The sequence below is a fragment of the Triticum dicoccoides genome, chromosome 5B (genome assembly GCF_002162155.2).
Source record: "Triticum dicoccoides isolate Atlit2015 ecotype Zavitan chromosome 5B, WEW_v2.0, whole genome shotgun sequence".
NCBI lineage: Eukaryota > Viridiplantae > Streptophyta > Magnoliopsida > Poales > Poaceae > Triticum > Triticum dicoccoides.
Genome location: NC_041389.1, coordinates 517,662,411 through 517,675,748, shown reverse-complemented (window position 1 = coordinate 517,675,748; position 13,338 = coordinate 517,662,411). Strand labels below are relative to the sequence as shown.

The 13,338-nt window shown below is 44.9% G+C and overlaps 1 protein-coding gene across 2 annotated transcripts; it reads left to right on the top strand.

The window, feature by feature from the left end:
- The first annotated feature begins 8,965 nt into the window (after positions 1 to 8,965).
- On the top strand, positions 8,966 to 13,028 carry LOC119311271 (polygalacturonate 4-alpha-galacturonosyltransferase-like). Of its 2 annotated transcripts, none has more exons than XM_037586913.1 (9): positions 8,966 to 9,286; positions 10,040 to 10,065; positions 10,152 to 10,211; positions 10,390 to 10,597; positions 10,671 to 10,726; positions 10,824 to 11,158; positions 11,244 to 11,601; positions 11,682 to 12,269; positions 12,356 to 13,028. In XM_037586913.1, exons 1-9 carry the CDS (start codon positions 9,121 to 9,123, stop codon positions 12,629 to 12,631), a joined length of 2,073 nt encoding a protein of 690 aa, XP_037442810.1. In that variant the 5' UTR covers positions 8,966 to 9,120; the 3' UTR covers positions 12,632 to 13,028. The 2 variants fall into 2 exon arrangements, with proteins under 2 accessions (XP_037442810.1, XP_037442811.1); XM_037586914.1 differs by having other exon boundaries at positions 8,967 to 9,286; positions 10,686 to 10,726.
- Positions 13,029 to 13,338: the final 310 nt, after the last annotated feature.

Below are 13,338 nucleotides of genomic sequence, written 5' to 3'. Positions count from 1 at the left end.
CAAAGGGAAAGAAAGGGAACTTCAAGTAGAATGACAAGCAAGTTGTCACTCCCGCGAAGAAGCCCAAAGCTGAACTAAAGCCTGAAACTGAGTGCTTACACTTCAAAGGAAATGGTCACTGGAAGCGGAAATGCCCTGAATATTTGGTGGATAAGAAGGATGGCAAAGTGAACGAGGGTATATTTGATATACAGGTTATTGATGTGTACCTTACTAGTGTTTATAGTAGCCACTGAGTATTTGATACTTGTTCAGTTACTAAAAAAAATTAGTAACTCAAAACAGGAGTTACAGAATAAACAGAGACTAGTTGAGGGTGAAGTGACGATGTGTGTTGGAAATGGTTCCAAGATTGATATGATCATCATCGCACACTCCCTATACTTTCGGGATTAGTGTTAAACCTAAATAAATGTTATTTGGCGTTTGCGTTGAGCATGAATATGATTTGATCATGTTTATTGCAAAACGGTTATTCATTTAAAGTCAGAGAATAATTGTTGTTCAGTTTACATGAATAAAACCTTCAATGGTCATACACCCAATGAAAATAGTTTGTTGGATCTCGATCGTAGTGATACACATATTCATAATATTGATGCCAAAAGATGCAAAGTTGATAAAATGATGGTGCAACTATCATTTTATCAACTTTGCATCTTTTGGCATCAATATTATGAATATGTGTATCACTACGATCGAGATCCAACAAACTATTTTCATTGGGTGTATGACCACTATCATTTTATCAACTTTGCATCTTTTGGCATCAATATTATGAATATGTGTATCACTACGATCGAGATCCAACAAACTATTTTCATTGGGTGTATGACCATTGAAGGTTTTATTCATGTAAACAGAACAACAATTATTCTCTGACTTTAAATGAATAACCGTTTTGCAATACACATGATCAAATCATATTCATGCTCAACGCAAACGCCAAATAACATTTATTTAGGTTTAACACTAATCCCGAAAGTATAGGGAGTGTGCGATGATGATCATATCAATCTTGGAACCATATCCAACACACATCGTCACTTCACCCTCAACTAGTCTATGTTTATTCTGTAACTCCTCTTTCGAGTTACTATTTTTTTTAGTAACCGAACAAGTATCAAATACTCAGGGGCTACTGTAAACACTAGTAAGGTACACATAAATAACATGTATATCAAATATACCCTTGTTCACTTTGCCATCCTTCTTATCCACCAAATATTCAGGGCATTTCCGCTTCCCGTGACCATTTCCTTTGTAGTGTAAGCACTCAGTTTCAGGCTTTGGTTCAGCTTTGGGCTTCTTCATGGGAATAACAACTTGCTTGTCATTCTACTTGAAGTTCCCTTTCTTTCCCTTTGCCCTTTTCTTGAAACTAGTGGTTTTGCCAATCATCAACACTTGATGCTCTTTCTTGATTTCTACCTTCATCGATTTCAATATCACGAAGAGCTCGAGAGTCGTTTTTGTCATCCCTTGCATACTATAGTTCATCACGAAGTTCCAGTAACTTGGTGATGGTGACTAGAGAACTCTGTCAATCACTATCTTATCTAGAAGATTAACTCCCACTTGATTCAAGCGATTGTAGTACCTAGACAATCTGAGCACATGCTCACTAGTTGAGCAATTCTCCTCCATCTTTTAGCTATAGAACTTGTTGGAGACTTCATATCTCTCAACTCGGGTAATTGCTTCAAATATTAACTTCAACTCCTGGAACATCTCATATGGTCCATGACGTTCAAAAACGTCTTTGAAGTCCCGATTCTAAGCCGTTAAGCATGGTGCACTAAACTATCAAGTAGTCATCATATTGACGTTCATAATGTCTGCATCTGCTCCTGCAATAGGTCTGTCACCTAGCGGTGCATCAAGGACATAATTCTTCTGTGCAGCAATGAGGACAATCCTCAGATCACGGATCCAATCCGCATCATTGCTACTAACATCTTTCAACACAGTTTTCTCTAGGAACATACCAAAATTAACATATGAGAACAACAACGCGAGCTATTGATCTACAACATAATTTTCAAAATACTACTAGGACTAAGTTCATGATAAATTTAAGTTCAATTAATCATATTACTTAAGAACTCCCACTTAGATAGACATCCCTCTAGTCATCTAAGTGATCACGTGATCCAAATCAACTAAACCATGTCCGATCATCACGTGAGATGGAGTAGTTTCAATGGTGAACATCACTATGTTGATCATATCTACTATATGATTCACGCTCGACCTTTCGGTCTCCGTGTTCCGAGGCCATATCTGTTATATGCAAGGCTCGTCAAGTTTAACCTGAGTATTTCGTGTGTGCAACTGTTTTGCACCCGTTGTATTTGAACGTAGAGCCTATCACACCCGATCATCACGTGGTGTCTCAGCACGAAGAACTTTCGCAACGGTGCATACTCAGGGAGAACACTTATACTTTGATAATTTAGTGAGGGATCATCTTATAATGCTACCGTCAATCAAAGCAAGATAAGATGCATAAAAGATAAACATCACATGCAATCAATATAAGTGATATGATATGGCCATCATCATCTTGTGCTTGTGATCTCCATCTTCGAAGCACTGTCATGATCACCATCGTCACCGTCGCGACACCTTGATCTGCATCGTAGCATCGTTGTCGTCTCGCCAATCTTATGCTTCTACGACTATTGCTACCGCTTAGTGATAAAGTAAAACATTACAGGGCGATTGCATTGCATACAATAAAGCGACAACCATATGGCTCCTGCCAGTTGCCGATAACTTGGTTACAAAACATGATCATCTCATACAATAAAATTTAGCATCATGTCTTGACCATATCACATCATAGCATGCCCTGCAAAAACAAGTTAGACGTCCTCTACTTTGTTGTTGCAAATTTTACGTGGCTGCTACGGGCTGAGCAAGAACCGTTCTTACCTACGCATCAAAACCACAATGATAGTTTGTCAAGTTGGTGTTGTCTTAACCTTCGCAAGGACCGGGCGTAGCCACACTCAGTTCAACTAAAGTGAGAGAGACAGACACCCGCCGGTCACCTTTAAGCAACTATTGCTCGTGGCGGTGAAACCAGTCTCGCGTAAGCGTACGCGTAATGTCGGTCCGGGCCGCTTCATCTCACAATACCGCTAAACCAAAGTATGACATGCTGGTAAGCAGTATGACTTATATCGCCCACAACTCACTTGTGTTCTACTCGTGCATATGACATCTACGCATAAAACCAGGCTCGGATGCCACTGTTGGGGAACGTAGTAATTTCAAAAAAAATTCTACGCACACGCAAGATCATGGTGATGCATAGCAACGAGAGGGGAGAGTGTTGTCTACATACCCTTGTAGACCGTAAGCGGAAGCGTTAGCACAACGCGGTTGATGTAGTCGTATGTCTTCACGATCCGACCGATCAAGTACCGAACGCACGGCACCTCCGAGTTCAACACACGTTCAGCCCGATGACGTCCCTCAAACTCCGATCCAGCTGAGTGTTGAGGGAGAGTTTTGTCAGCACGACGGCGTGGTGACGATGATGATGTTCTACCGACACAGGGCTTCGCCTAAGCACCGCTACAGTATTATCGAGGTGGACTATGGTGGAGAGGGGCACCACACACGGCTAAAAGATCAAACGATCAATTGTTGTGTCCCTGGGGTGCCCCCTGCCCCCGTATATAAAGGAGCAAGGGGGGGGTGCGGCCGGCCAAGGGAGAGGGCGCGCCGGGAGGAGTCCTACTCCCACCGGGAGTAGGACCCCCCCCTTCCTAGTTGGATTAGGACTTGGGAGGGGGAATGAGTGGAGGAGAAGAAGGAAGGGGGGCGCCACCCCCTCTCCTTGTCCTATTCGGACTGGGGGGAGGGGCGTGCGGCCCAGCCCTAGCCGCCTCTCCTCTCTTCCACCTAGGCCCACTAAGGCCCATTATGTTCCCGGGGGGGTTCCGGTAACCTCCCGGTACTCCGGTAAAATCCCAATTTCACCCGGAACACTTCCGATATCCAAACATAGGCTTCCAATATATCAATCTTCATGTATCGACCATTTCGAGACTCCTCGTCATGTCCGTGATCACATCCGGGACTCCGAACAACTTTCGGTACATCAAAACATATAAACTCATAATATAACTATCATCGTAACGTTAAGCGTGCGGATCCTACGGGTTCGAGAACTATGTAGACATGACCGAGACACGTCTCCGGTCAATAACCAATAGCGGAACCTGGATGCTCATATTGGCTCCCACATATTCTACGAAGATCTTTATCGGTCAGACCACATAAAAACATACGTTGTTCCCTTTGCCATCGGTATGTTACTTGCCCGAGATTCGATCGTCGGTATGTCAATACCTGGTTCAATCTCGTTACCGGCAAGTCTCTTTACTCATACTATAATACATCATCCCACAACTAACTCTTTAGTTGCAATGCTTGCAAGGCTTAAGTGATGTGCATTACCGAGAGGGCCCAGAGATACCTCTCCGACAATCGGAGTGACAAATCCTAATCTCGAAATACATCAACTCAACAAATACCTTCAGAGACACCTGTAGAGCACCTTTATAATCACCCAGTTACGTTGTGATGTTTGGTAGCACACAAAGTGTTCCTCCGGTAAACGGGAGTTACATAATCTCATAGTCACAGGAACATGTATAAGTCATGAAGAAAGCAATAGCAACATACTAAACGATCAAGTGCTAAGCTAACGGAATGGGTCAAGTCAATCACATCATTCTCCTAATGATGTGATCCCGTTAATCAAATGACAACTCATGTCTATGGTTAGGAAACTTAACCATCTTTGATTCACGAGCTAGTCAAGTAGAGGCATACTAGTGACACTCTGTTTGTCTATGTATTCACACATGTATTATGTTTCCGGTTAATACAATTCTAGGATGAATAATAAACATTTATCATGATATAAGGAAATAAATAATAACTTTATTATTGCCTCTAGGACATATTTCCTTCAGAGACACGCAGAGAGGTAACAAGAGAAAGGCAAGTAAGCACAGGACTAGCCACCAAAGCAACACTAGAGAGAAGGAGCAGCCCAAGCCTTGGCCAGCTTCCTTCCTCCCCCATACAGCTCTAGGAGCAGCATTGTACTATCAAACATCCAAACAACACTCGGCAGGACTAGGGGTATTATCTCTTCGGAGAGCCCCGAACCTGGGTATGTCCGGCGTCCCGCGCCCGCTCATGCCAACCTCGCCTCTGGAGCCCACCAGCGCCCTCGAGCCTCCTCCTCTCTTTAGCCATCCCTTGGCATCTGCAGTCCGCCCACCACGACAATGAGGCACCTGATCTCGTTTGATTCATCAACGAGTTTCTGGTAGGCATTCCTGGTTGTGGTATTAGCATTATCGAGAGGTTCCTCTGGAAGTGGATCCTCTAGAACATGTTCCTTTTTATCATGCTTGAGAACAATTCTCAGATTTCTATACCGGGTGGTAAAGTTTGTTCCATTCAGTTTATCCTTTTCCAGAATTGATTTCAATGCAAAGTTGGGTTGAGCAGGTGGTGCCATTGATCTACAAAAGAAAATATGCAATCACTAAGCAATGTGTTTATGTAGAGTAATTCAAGCCTTAACAGAAATACTCCCACTGAAGTCATCATCCCTTCGCAAACTCTTAGTGATTCAGGATCCGACTAGTGCATGCGACTAGTGAGCTTTAGCATCACTGCTAGCCAACATACCTATACGGTAACCAACTCCTTACTAATCGTATCTCTATGCGACTCCTGTCGGTCGGGTAGGTATCTTATACCCCGGCTCCCAACCTTCTTTGCCATAAGGCCAAAAACCATTTTGATAGCCTTGTCAAGTTAACCTGATGCAGTGCATGTCCGTGTCCGACACGAACCCTTCAGTTCAAGGACATCCAGCAGCACCCCAATTTTATGAGCCCACTACTAGACGTACTTGACGTGCGAAGGTGCAACATCGGGGATGGCAATTCGCTTGATATTCATGAGGGATCATTATACCATTCTAACATGCATAGAAACAAAGAAGCATAACAATCACAAATAAACACATATTACGAAATAGTATGACTCCTTCATGGACGTTCTTCCAGGTCAGCTCCGACTCTGATGACCATCTAGGAACTCCATCTTGTTTGTCACGCCAGGACGCCAAGCCACCAATCTGATCTCTATTATCCAACTACTACAACTAGTAATGAATTTTACATAGAGTCACAAGTCGACACACATGTCGTTATACATTATAATGACAGCACTTTGGCTCATGCCGGCTGACAAACATGACACGCAGGCCATGTATAATTTGCACACATGCATCACATACACATGAGCCATACTATTCACATCAAACCTGCAAAACAAAGTTACGCATAGAATTGCATTCTACCGGTTTGTGTGATCGATCATCGCGAGTCTGATTCGGATTTACCTTTCACTGTTAACCCCGATGGCGGATACCGATCGGTAGGGGTAGGTTGTGTCACGACCTCATCAACTCCGATCATCAGAAAACATAGCCTCATTGATCCCTATGTGCAGTTGATCTCATCAACCGTGCACACAACCGATCTCATCAACGACAACAGAACTCATCTGCCGCCTCCACATATATAATATGCATACGATCTAAATCCAAATCCTATAGCAGAGGCTCTGATACCACTATTGGGTTCTACGGTAGGGTGCATCGACTGCAAATTAAAATTTCCTATGCGCAGAACAACCAAGAACATGCTATGGGAGATGGATCACAGATTGTTACCACTAGACGCGCAGTGCCGTGCAACGGAAGTAGAGTTGAGGCAGCGCATTCCCGGAGTCGCCTCGCGTTCCTGGAGTCGTATCCTCCTTGCCGGTCTCCCACGTAGATGATCGGATCCCACAAACAGGTTCGACAGAGTGGCGCAAGTGCACTGCCCCTAACGGTATCTGCGCGTGCAGGAGGAACGTCGTGCGGCGGACTGCTAGGTCCAATCACACAATCAGTGGCGCGTGGAGGTGGCTAGTTTCAACACATGCAAAGCCCTAATGACGGCGCCAAAGCGATCAACCAAATGAGTGTTCCGCACCTCCACTTTATATAGGCGTCCGTTGCGGGCTCAAGACTTGGGCCTCGCACGGACCCTAAAGCCCAAAATCTGTTCGGCCGGGATCCGAGTCTGAGTCGGATGATATCTGACTCGTGGAGTCGATCCGGCCTCACAGGTTCCTTCCCTTAAGCGCGCGACCCCTTAGGTTCAAGTCGGCTTGGTCACAGTTCGGATCACATCCGACCTGCACGGTTGGTAGCGGCCTCTAGCAAGGCATCCGACCACCAAGCAGACTATGAAGCTGGTTAGGCGAACCTATACAACATGTCACACTTCTGTTCCCTTTGCCTCACGATATATGTTGTCGGGCGCAAGGCGAGACTATCATCCTTGTGCTAGCCCGACCTCTTTCTCGTTCCAGTGATACCGACCACAAACTGGATTATCTCATAATCCTTGTCGCGTGGCCATGCTTATCCTGGTCGGATCACATGAGGGGGCCCAGAGTATATCTCTCCTGATCGGAGGGGCAAATCCCATCTTGCTCGACCATGTCTCACAGCATGGGACTGGACAAACCCGAAACCTAGCTTTGTAACTACCCAATCATAGAGTAGCGTTAGGTTGGCCCAAAGCAAGTCTGTCACCATCCCGAGTACATGCGTCAGCTCAGGTCTTAGGACATAGAACGTATGTTGTACTAGAGACTCACATATAACATATCGCTGTGTCTCATAATTGGGTCTGTCCGACTCGGACCTTATCTCGACTCGGATTCGACTACGTCGAATTCGACCTGATCCTTCCGAGTCCATATTATCCGGTTAGCATTCAATGCTTCATGGCTAGGGAGACTAAGCCATCGACCGTATCATATGCTAGTCTAGTCGGCTGCACGTCCACACAACCCTTTCGACTAGGGACCTTTTAGGACAGTCATCATACAATGCATAGTCCCATAAACAAGTCACGTACTTGTTGATACACATCATTGATAATGTCCAAGGACTATCTTTATTCATAAACACATAGGAAATATCATCATAGGTGATTGCCTCTAGGGCATATCTCCAACATTAGGAATTAGACACTTTCAAGAATGCGAGCACCAAGGGACTCAGGTAGTTGGACGATTCGCCAGCCTTGCTTAGCAAGCATTGCCAAATTAAACAATTCGAAATCCTTGAATCCCAAACCATATGTCACTTTGGGTTGTGTCATATCCTCCCAAGAGACCCAGATTGGCTGTCGATGGCCATCTTTACAGTCCTACCAGAGTTTCCTTATCAACATGTTTAAGTGCTCACATAGACCCCCAGGGAGCTTGAAGCAGAACATGGAAAAGACTGGCACCACTTGCGACACAAATGTAACCAAGACTTCTTTCCCCGTAGTGGGTAAGGTTTTTTTTGGATCCAGCCTTGAATTTGCTCCATAAACGATCCTTTATAAACTTGAAAGCACCATTTTTTGACGATCCCACATCCGATGGCATTCCCAAATATTTCTCATTCGGTGTTTGGTTGGGTACTTGGAGCAAACCTTTGATTTCAGCTCGAATATTTTCTGGAACCCCTTTGCTGAAGAAGACGGAAGATTTGCCCCGTTGCCCCGTCGCTTGACAATAAATATCGGGCACCTGGCTGACCTCATTTGCACCCACACCGATGAATAAAATCTACAGAATTTAAGGCGCCAACAGGCCCACACATCCGTCGTAGACCCATCAATAAGGCACCAACCAGCCCACACGTCCGTCGTGGGCTTCGATTGCGTAGGCCCATCAGTAAGGCACCAACCAACCGGCCCACACGTCCGTCGTGGGCTTCGATCGCGTGGGCCCAGATACCGCAGTACTACCCAGACCAAACCAAAGCGATACGCGATCCTTCCTGAACTCCTCCATTGCCATTCGTGGCTACCCCACGCCACTCCCAACACTCCCCCGCAGGCGAGGGCGAGAGAAGGGGGGAAAGGAGGCGAGCGCACGGCGGGCCCCTCGCCGCCGCCGCAGCAGCATTCCGACCGGATCGGACCAGGGCCCTCCCCCTCCGCCCACCACGCGTCGCCGGAGATGGCGTCCCCGAAGCGGCTCCCGTACTCCTCCGCGGGCGCTGGCGGCGGAGCGAGGCGCGGCTCCGGCGCGCTGCCGCCGGTGGTGGTCCTCGTCTTCCTCTTCGTCCTCGCGCCGTCGATCTTCTTCGTCGTGCGCAGCGGCGGCCACGTCCACGTCGCGTCCGGTTCGCCCCCGCCTCACTTTCCAGGCCACTTTTGCTAGAGACCACTCCCTATGCCATGGATTTCGTACGAGGCGCCATCGATTCTTAATTTCGGGTCCCGTTGCGTCTAGATTGGTCCATCCGCGCTTGGATTCGCCTGGGCCGCGAGTTTGACGCGCTTCTGCGGTTTGATTTGGCGAGGGTACCGCGAGAGTGGACTCCGCCGTGTAGATTTGATTTTAGTGGTTCAGGATTGTTATTCAGCTATTGATGTGGTTTGGCCTCAGCCTGTGGGCACTTCCTAGGGTTAGATGGGAACTGTAGCCGCAACGTGTTGCTTGGTTGTAAAACCAAAAGGTAATAGACGGAACTGTGAATGATCACGAACCTGTGAGATGCAGTGGACGTTCTGATTCAAGAGATCTGGATAGTGTTATCCTGTTTTGCTCTCTTGGTGCCAGGTTGTATGTCATTCGTAGGTTGGATGTATGGCTGCTGTTAGGAGAAGCCGTAATGCATACCCATGGCATAGTAGTAGTGATAACAAATCGAACCTACACTTATCTGTGCAAACTGAACCATGATGGGACGAAAAGGATAAGATTGTCTTAAGCATGGCGAGTTGTCTTTTGCTTTATCATCGGCTAAAATCTTACTTGCCTTTTTTTGTTGTTAGCTGTTAGTATTTAGGAACAATGTTTTGTTGTAATTTTTGATAGCAACATTTTATTAACTCGAGATAAATAAGTGATGGCATATTTTGTTCGTTTGCAGATCCCAGGGGTGCTGATGGCAACCAGGTATTTATCCATTCTAAAAGGGAGTCAAATTTATTTTACCAGCCTTACTTTTTATGATTCGTCTCACATTGAAGCCTGTCTTGCAGGAAACAGATTGGCAAGAGCAACTGGCAACAAACAATCTGAAATCTCTTTTGTCTAAGGAGGTCAGAACATCTTGCAGTTAGTAGTGTACATGCCTATCTTTCAATTGTATATTTCTGTTTTATGAGGCTGTACTTAGTTTAGACTATCTTGTTCGAACTGTTATGCTGTTCAACATATGAAACCTTAAGTTTCTTCAATTCCTCTGTACTTATAGTCATCCAATTTATTGATCTTCAGGTAATCGATGCTATAGCTACTAGTCAACAAGAAACAGGCACTCTGAATCTTGACTTCTTTAGGGATCATCCCTCTCCTTCTTGGAAAACTGATGATCTAGTTGATCACAAGATGAATACTAATTTGGTTGTTGACGACAAGGCAAAAGCTCAAAACAGTTCTGCAGAACATGTACCTCTAATATATAAATCACCCAAGGATGGTTCAGGTATAGATATAATTGTTTTTTCTTCTTTCAAGTTATTCATTTACATAATTTGACTAGGTAGTAGATAATAAAGTTATTGTCCATGCAGATGGACATCAAGTTGATACAGCAGCAAAAATAGCTCGAAGGGTAAGTAACTGGTATATATGTTGATACATTCTTGTCTCTGTTGATAACTTGATATAAATCTTCCATATGACGTCTTGGTACTATTTGGTTGATACAGAAACTACGGGAGATAAGGCGGGAAAAGAGGGCAATGGATTTGGTACGGAAAGATGATGAAGCGCTTGTTAAGCTGGAGAATGCGGCTATTGAGCGATCGAAGGCTGTAGATTCTGCTGTCCTTGGGAAATACAGCATATGGAGAAAAGAGAATGAGAATGAGAACTCAGATTCAACAGTCAGGTTGATGAGGGACCAAATTATTATGGCTCGTGTTTACTCTGTGCTTGCAAAATCAAAGAACAAGCATGGTCTTTATCAAGAACTGCAGAGCCGAATCAAGGAAAGCCATCGGGCTGTAGGAGAGGCTACTGCAGATGCTGACCTTCATCGCAGGTGTGCTGCGTCGAAAGTATTATTGCTTATTTCTTATTACTCAGTTACCTTGTTCCTCTCTTTTCACAAGTATGCTACTTTACAGTGCACCTGATAGAATGAGAGCGATGGGTCAAGTTTTAACCAAGGCCAGAGAAGAATTGTATGATTGCAAGGTGATAAGTCAGAGACTAAGGGCAATGCTTCAGTCAGCAGATGAACAGGTCAGGAGCTTGAAGAAGCAGAGCACATTTCTCAGCCAGTTGGCTGCAAAGACGATTCCAAACAGCATTCACTGCTTGTCTATGCGCTTAACAATAGATTACTATCTCCTTCCTGTGGAGAAACGGAAGTTCCCGAGGAGTGAGAACTTGGAAAATCCAGAGCTCTACCACTATGCACTTTTCTCGGACAATGTCTTGGCTGCCTCTGTTGTTGTAAACTCAACCATCATGAATGCTAAGGTAATTTTCAAGATTCTCCTATCAATGCACTCTTGTATGATAGCTGTTTCTAACGATAATGGTCGATACAACTTTTTCAGGAGCCTGAGAAACATGTTTTCCATCTTGTGACTGATAAGTTGAACTTTGGAGCCATGAACATGTGGTTTTTGCTGAACCCACCTGGCAAGGCCACTATCCATGTTGAGAATGTGGATGAATTTAAGTGGTTGAACTCATCGTACTGTCCTGTTTTACGTCAACTGGAGTCTGCTGCCATGAAAGAGTTTTATTTCAAGGCTGATCGTCCCACCACTCTTTCAGCAGGTTCTTCAAACCTAAAGTACCGTAACCCGAAGTACCTTTCCATGCTGAACCACTTGAGGTTTTATCTCCCAGAGATCTATCCAAAGTTGGATAAGATACTTTTCCTCGATGACGACATAGTTGTGCAGAAAGATTTGACAGGATTGTGGGATGTTGATCTAAACGGAATGGTTAATGGTGCGGTGTTTACCTGTGGAGAGAGTTTCCACCGTTTTGACAAGTATCTTAACTTCTCAAATCCACACATTGCTCGGAACTTTGATCCTAATGCTTGTGGTTGGGCTTATGGGATGAACATCTTTGATCTCAAGCAGTGGAAGAACAAAGATATTACTGGGATCTACCACAAGTGGCAAACCATGGTGAGATTAATAACACCACTGTAGGATTTCATATCATTGTTCAGATGCATCATATCTCACATTATCCTACTGTTTTCTTCTTTTAGAATGACGACAGGGTTCTTTGGAAGCTCGGGACACTTCCACCTGGGCTCATGACGTTCTACAAGCTGACGCACCCCCTTGACAAATCGTGGCATGTCCTTGGATTAGGATACAACCCAAGCATAGACCGCTCGGAGATAGACAATGCTGCTGTCGCTCATTACAATGGGAACATGAAGCCATGGCTGGAGCTGGCAATGACCAAGTACCGACCATACTGGACAAGGTATATAAAGTATGACCACCCTTACATCCGCGGATGCAACCTGAGTGAGTAGATGTGATATGAAGCCGCCGGAGAAGGTCACACATCTGAAGCAGAAGTGTCCCCTTTCTCCTTGAAGCATGTAGTGAACTATGTAGATTAAGGGAAGTAGTATCGGCTGGAGCTATTGATTGCTTGCACCCTGGAAATTTCTGATGCACGCTCTCAGGATTGATGTGTTATAGTCTTAGCAGTTCCTTTGTTCAATTGATGTGCAGCTTAATATCCAATTTGTTTGGTCAGCAAAATCATGCTGAACCTGTTGAACGCGTGCCTGTGGTTGGTGTTAATGTGTTGCTTAGAGCTACTATAGCAGAATTTCTGGAGTGATAGTAATTGTAAGAATTGCATTATCTTGCTGTTGCTCAGATGATTTAAGTGGAATTCAGAATCAAAATTATGAGAGAAGACGTGTTGTGGGATAATTGTAAGAATTGCATTATCTTTCCCGCTGCTTGGGAGTATTCGAGTGATGGTTTTCAGAATCAAACTCATGAGTCAAGATGGATCAAGGGATAATGACATAAATCAATGAGAAATATGTACAATTAATTAAGCCACTGGTTTCTGCCTTTGATTCTAGTTTGTGCAGGCCTCTGTCAGAGCTTGCCAAAGTAGTGTGCCAAGGGAGCAGGAGACACCGTCGGGGCATAGCAAAACGTTCTTGCATTGCCTGATTCATGTGGCGCTCGGGCCGCCGGCTCCTGGCTGAACGGGACC

Coding starts and splice junctions, on each gene's coding strand:
- LOC119311271 (XM_037586913.1), top strand. CDS start 9,121: ATGGCGTCCCCGAAGCGGCTCCCGTACTCCTCCGCGGGCGCTGGCGGC. Junction 9,287..10,039: donor CCACGTCCACGTCGCGTCCG/GTTCGCCCCCGC, acceptor GTTCGTTTGCAG/ATCCCAGGGGTGCTGATGGC. Junction 10,727..10,823: donor CAGCAAAAATAGCTCGAAGG/GTAAGTAACTGG, acceptor TGGTTGATACAG/AAACTACGGGAGATAAGGCG.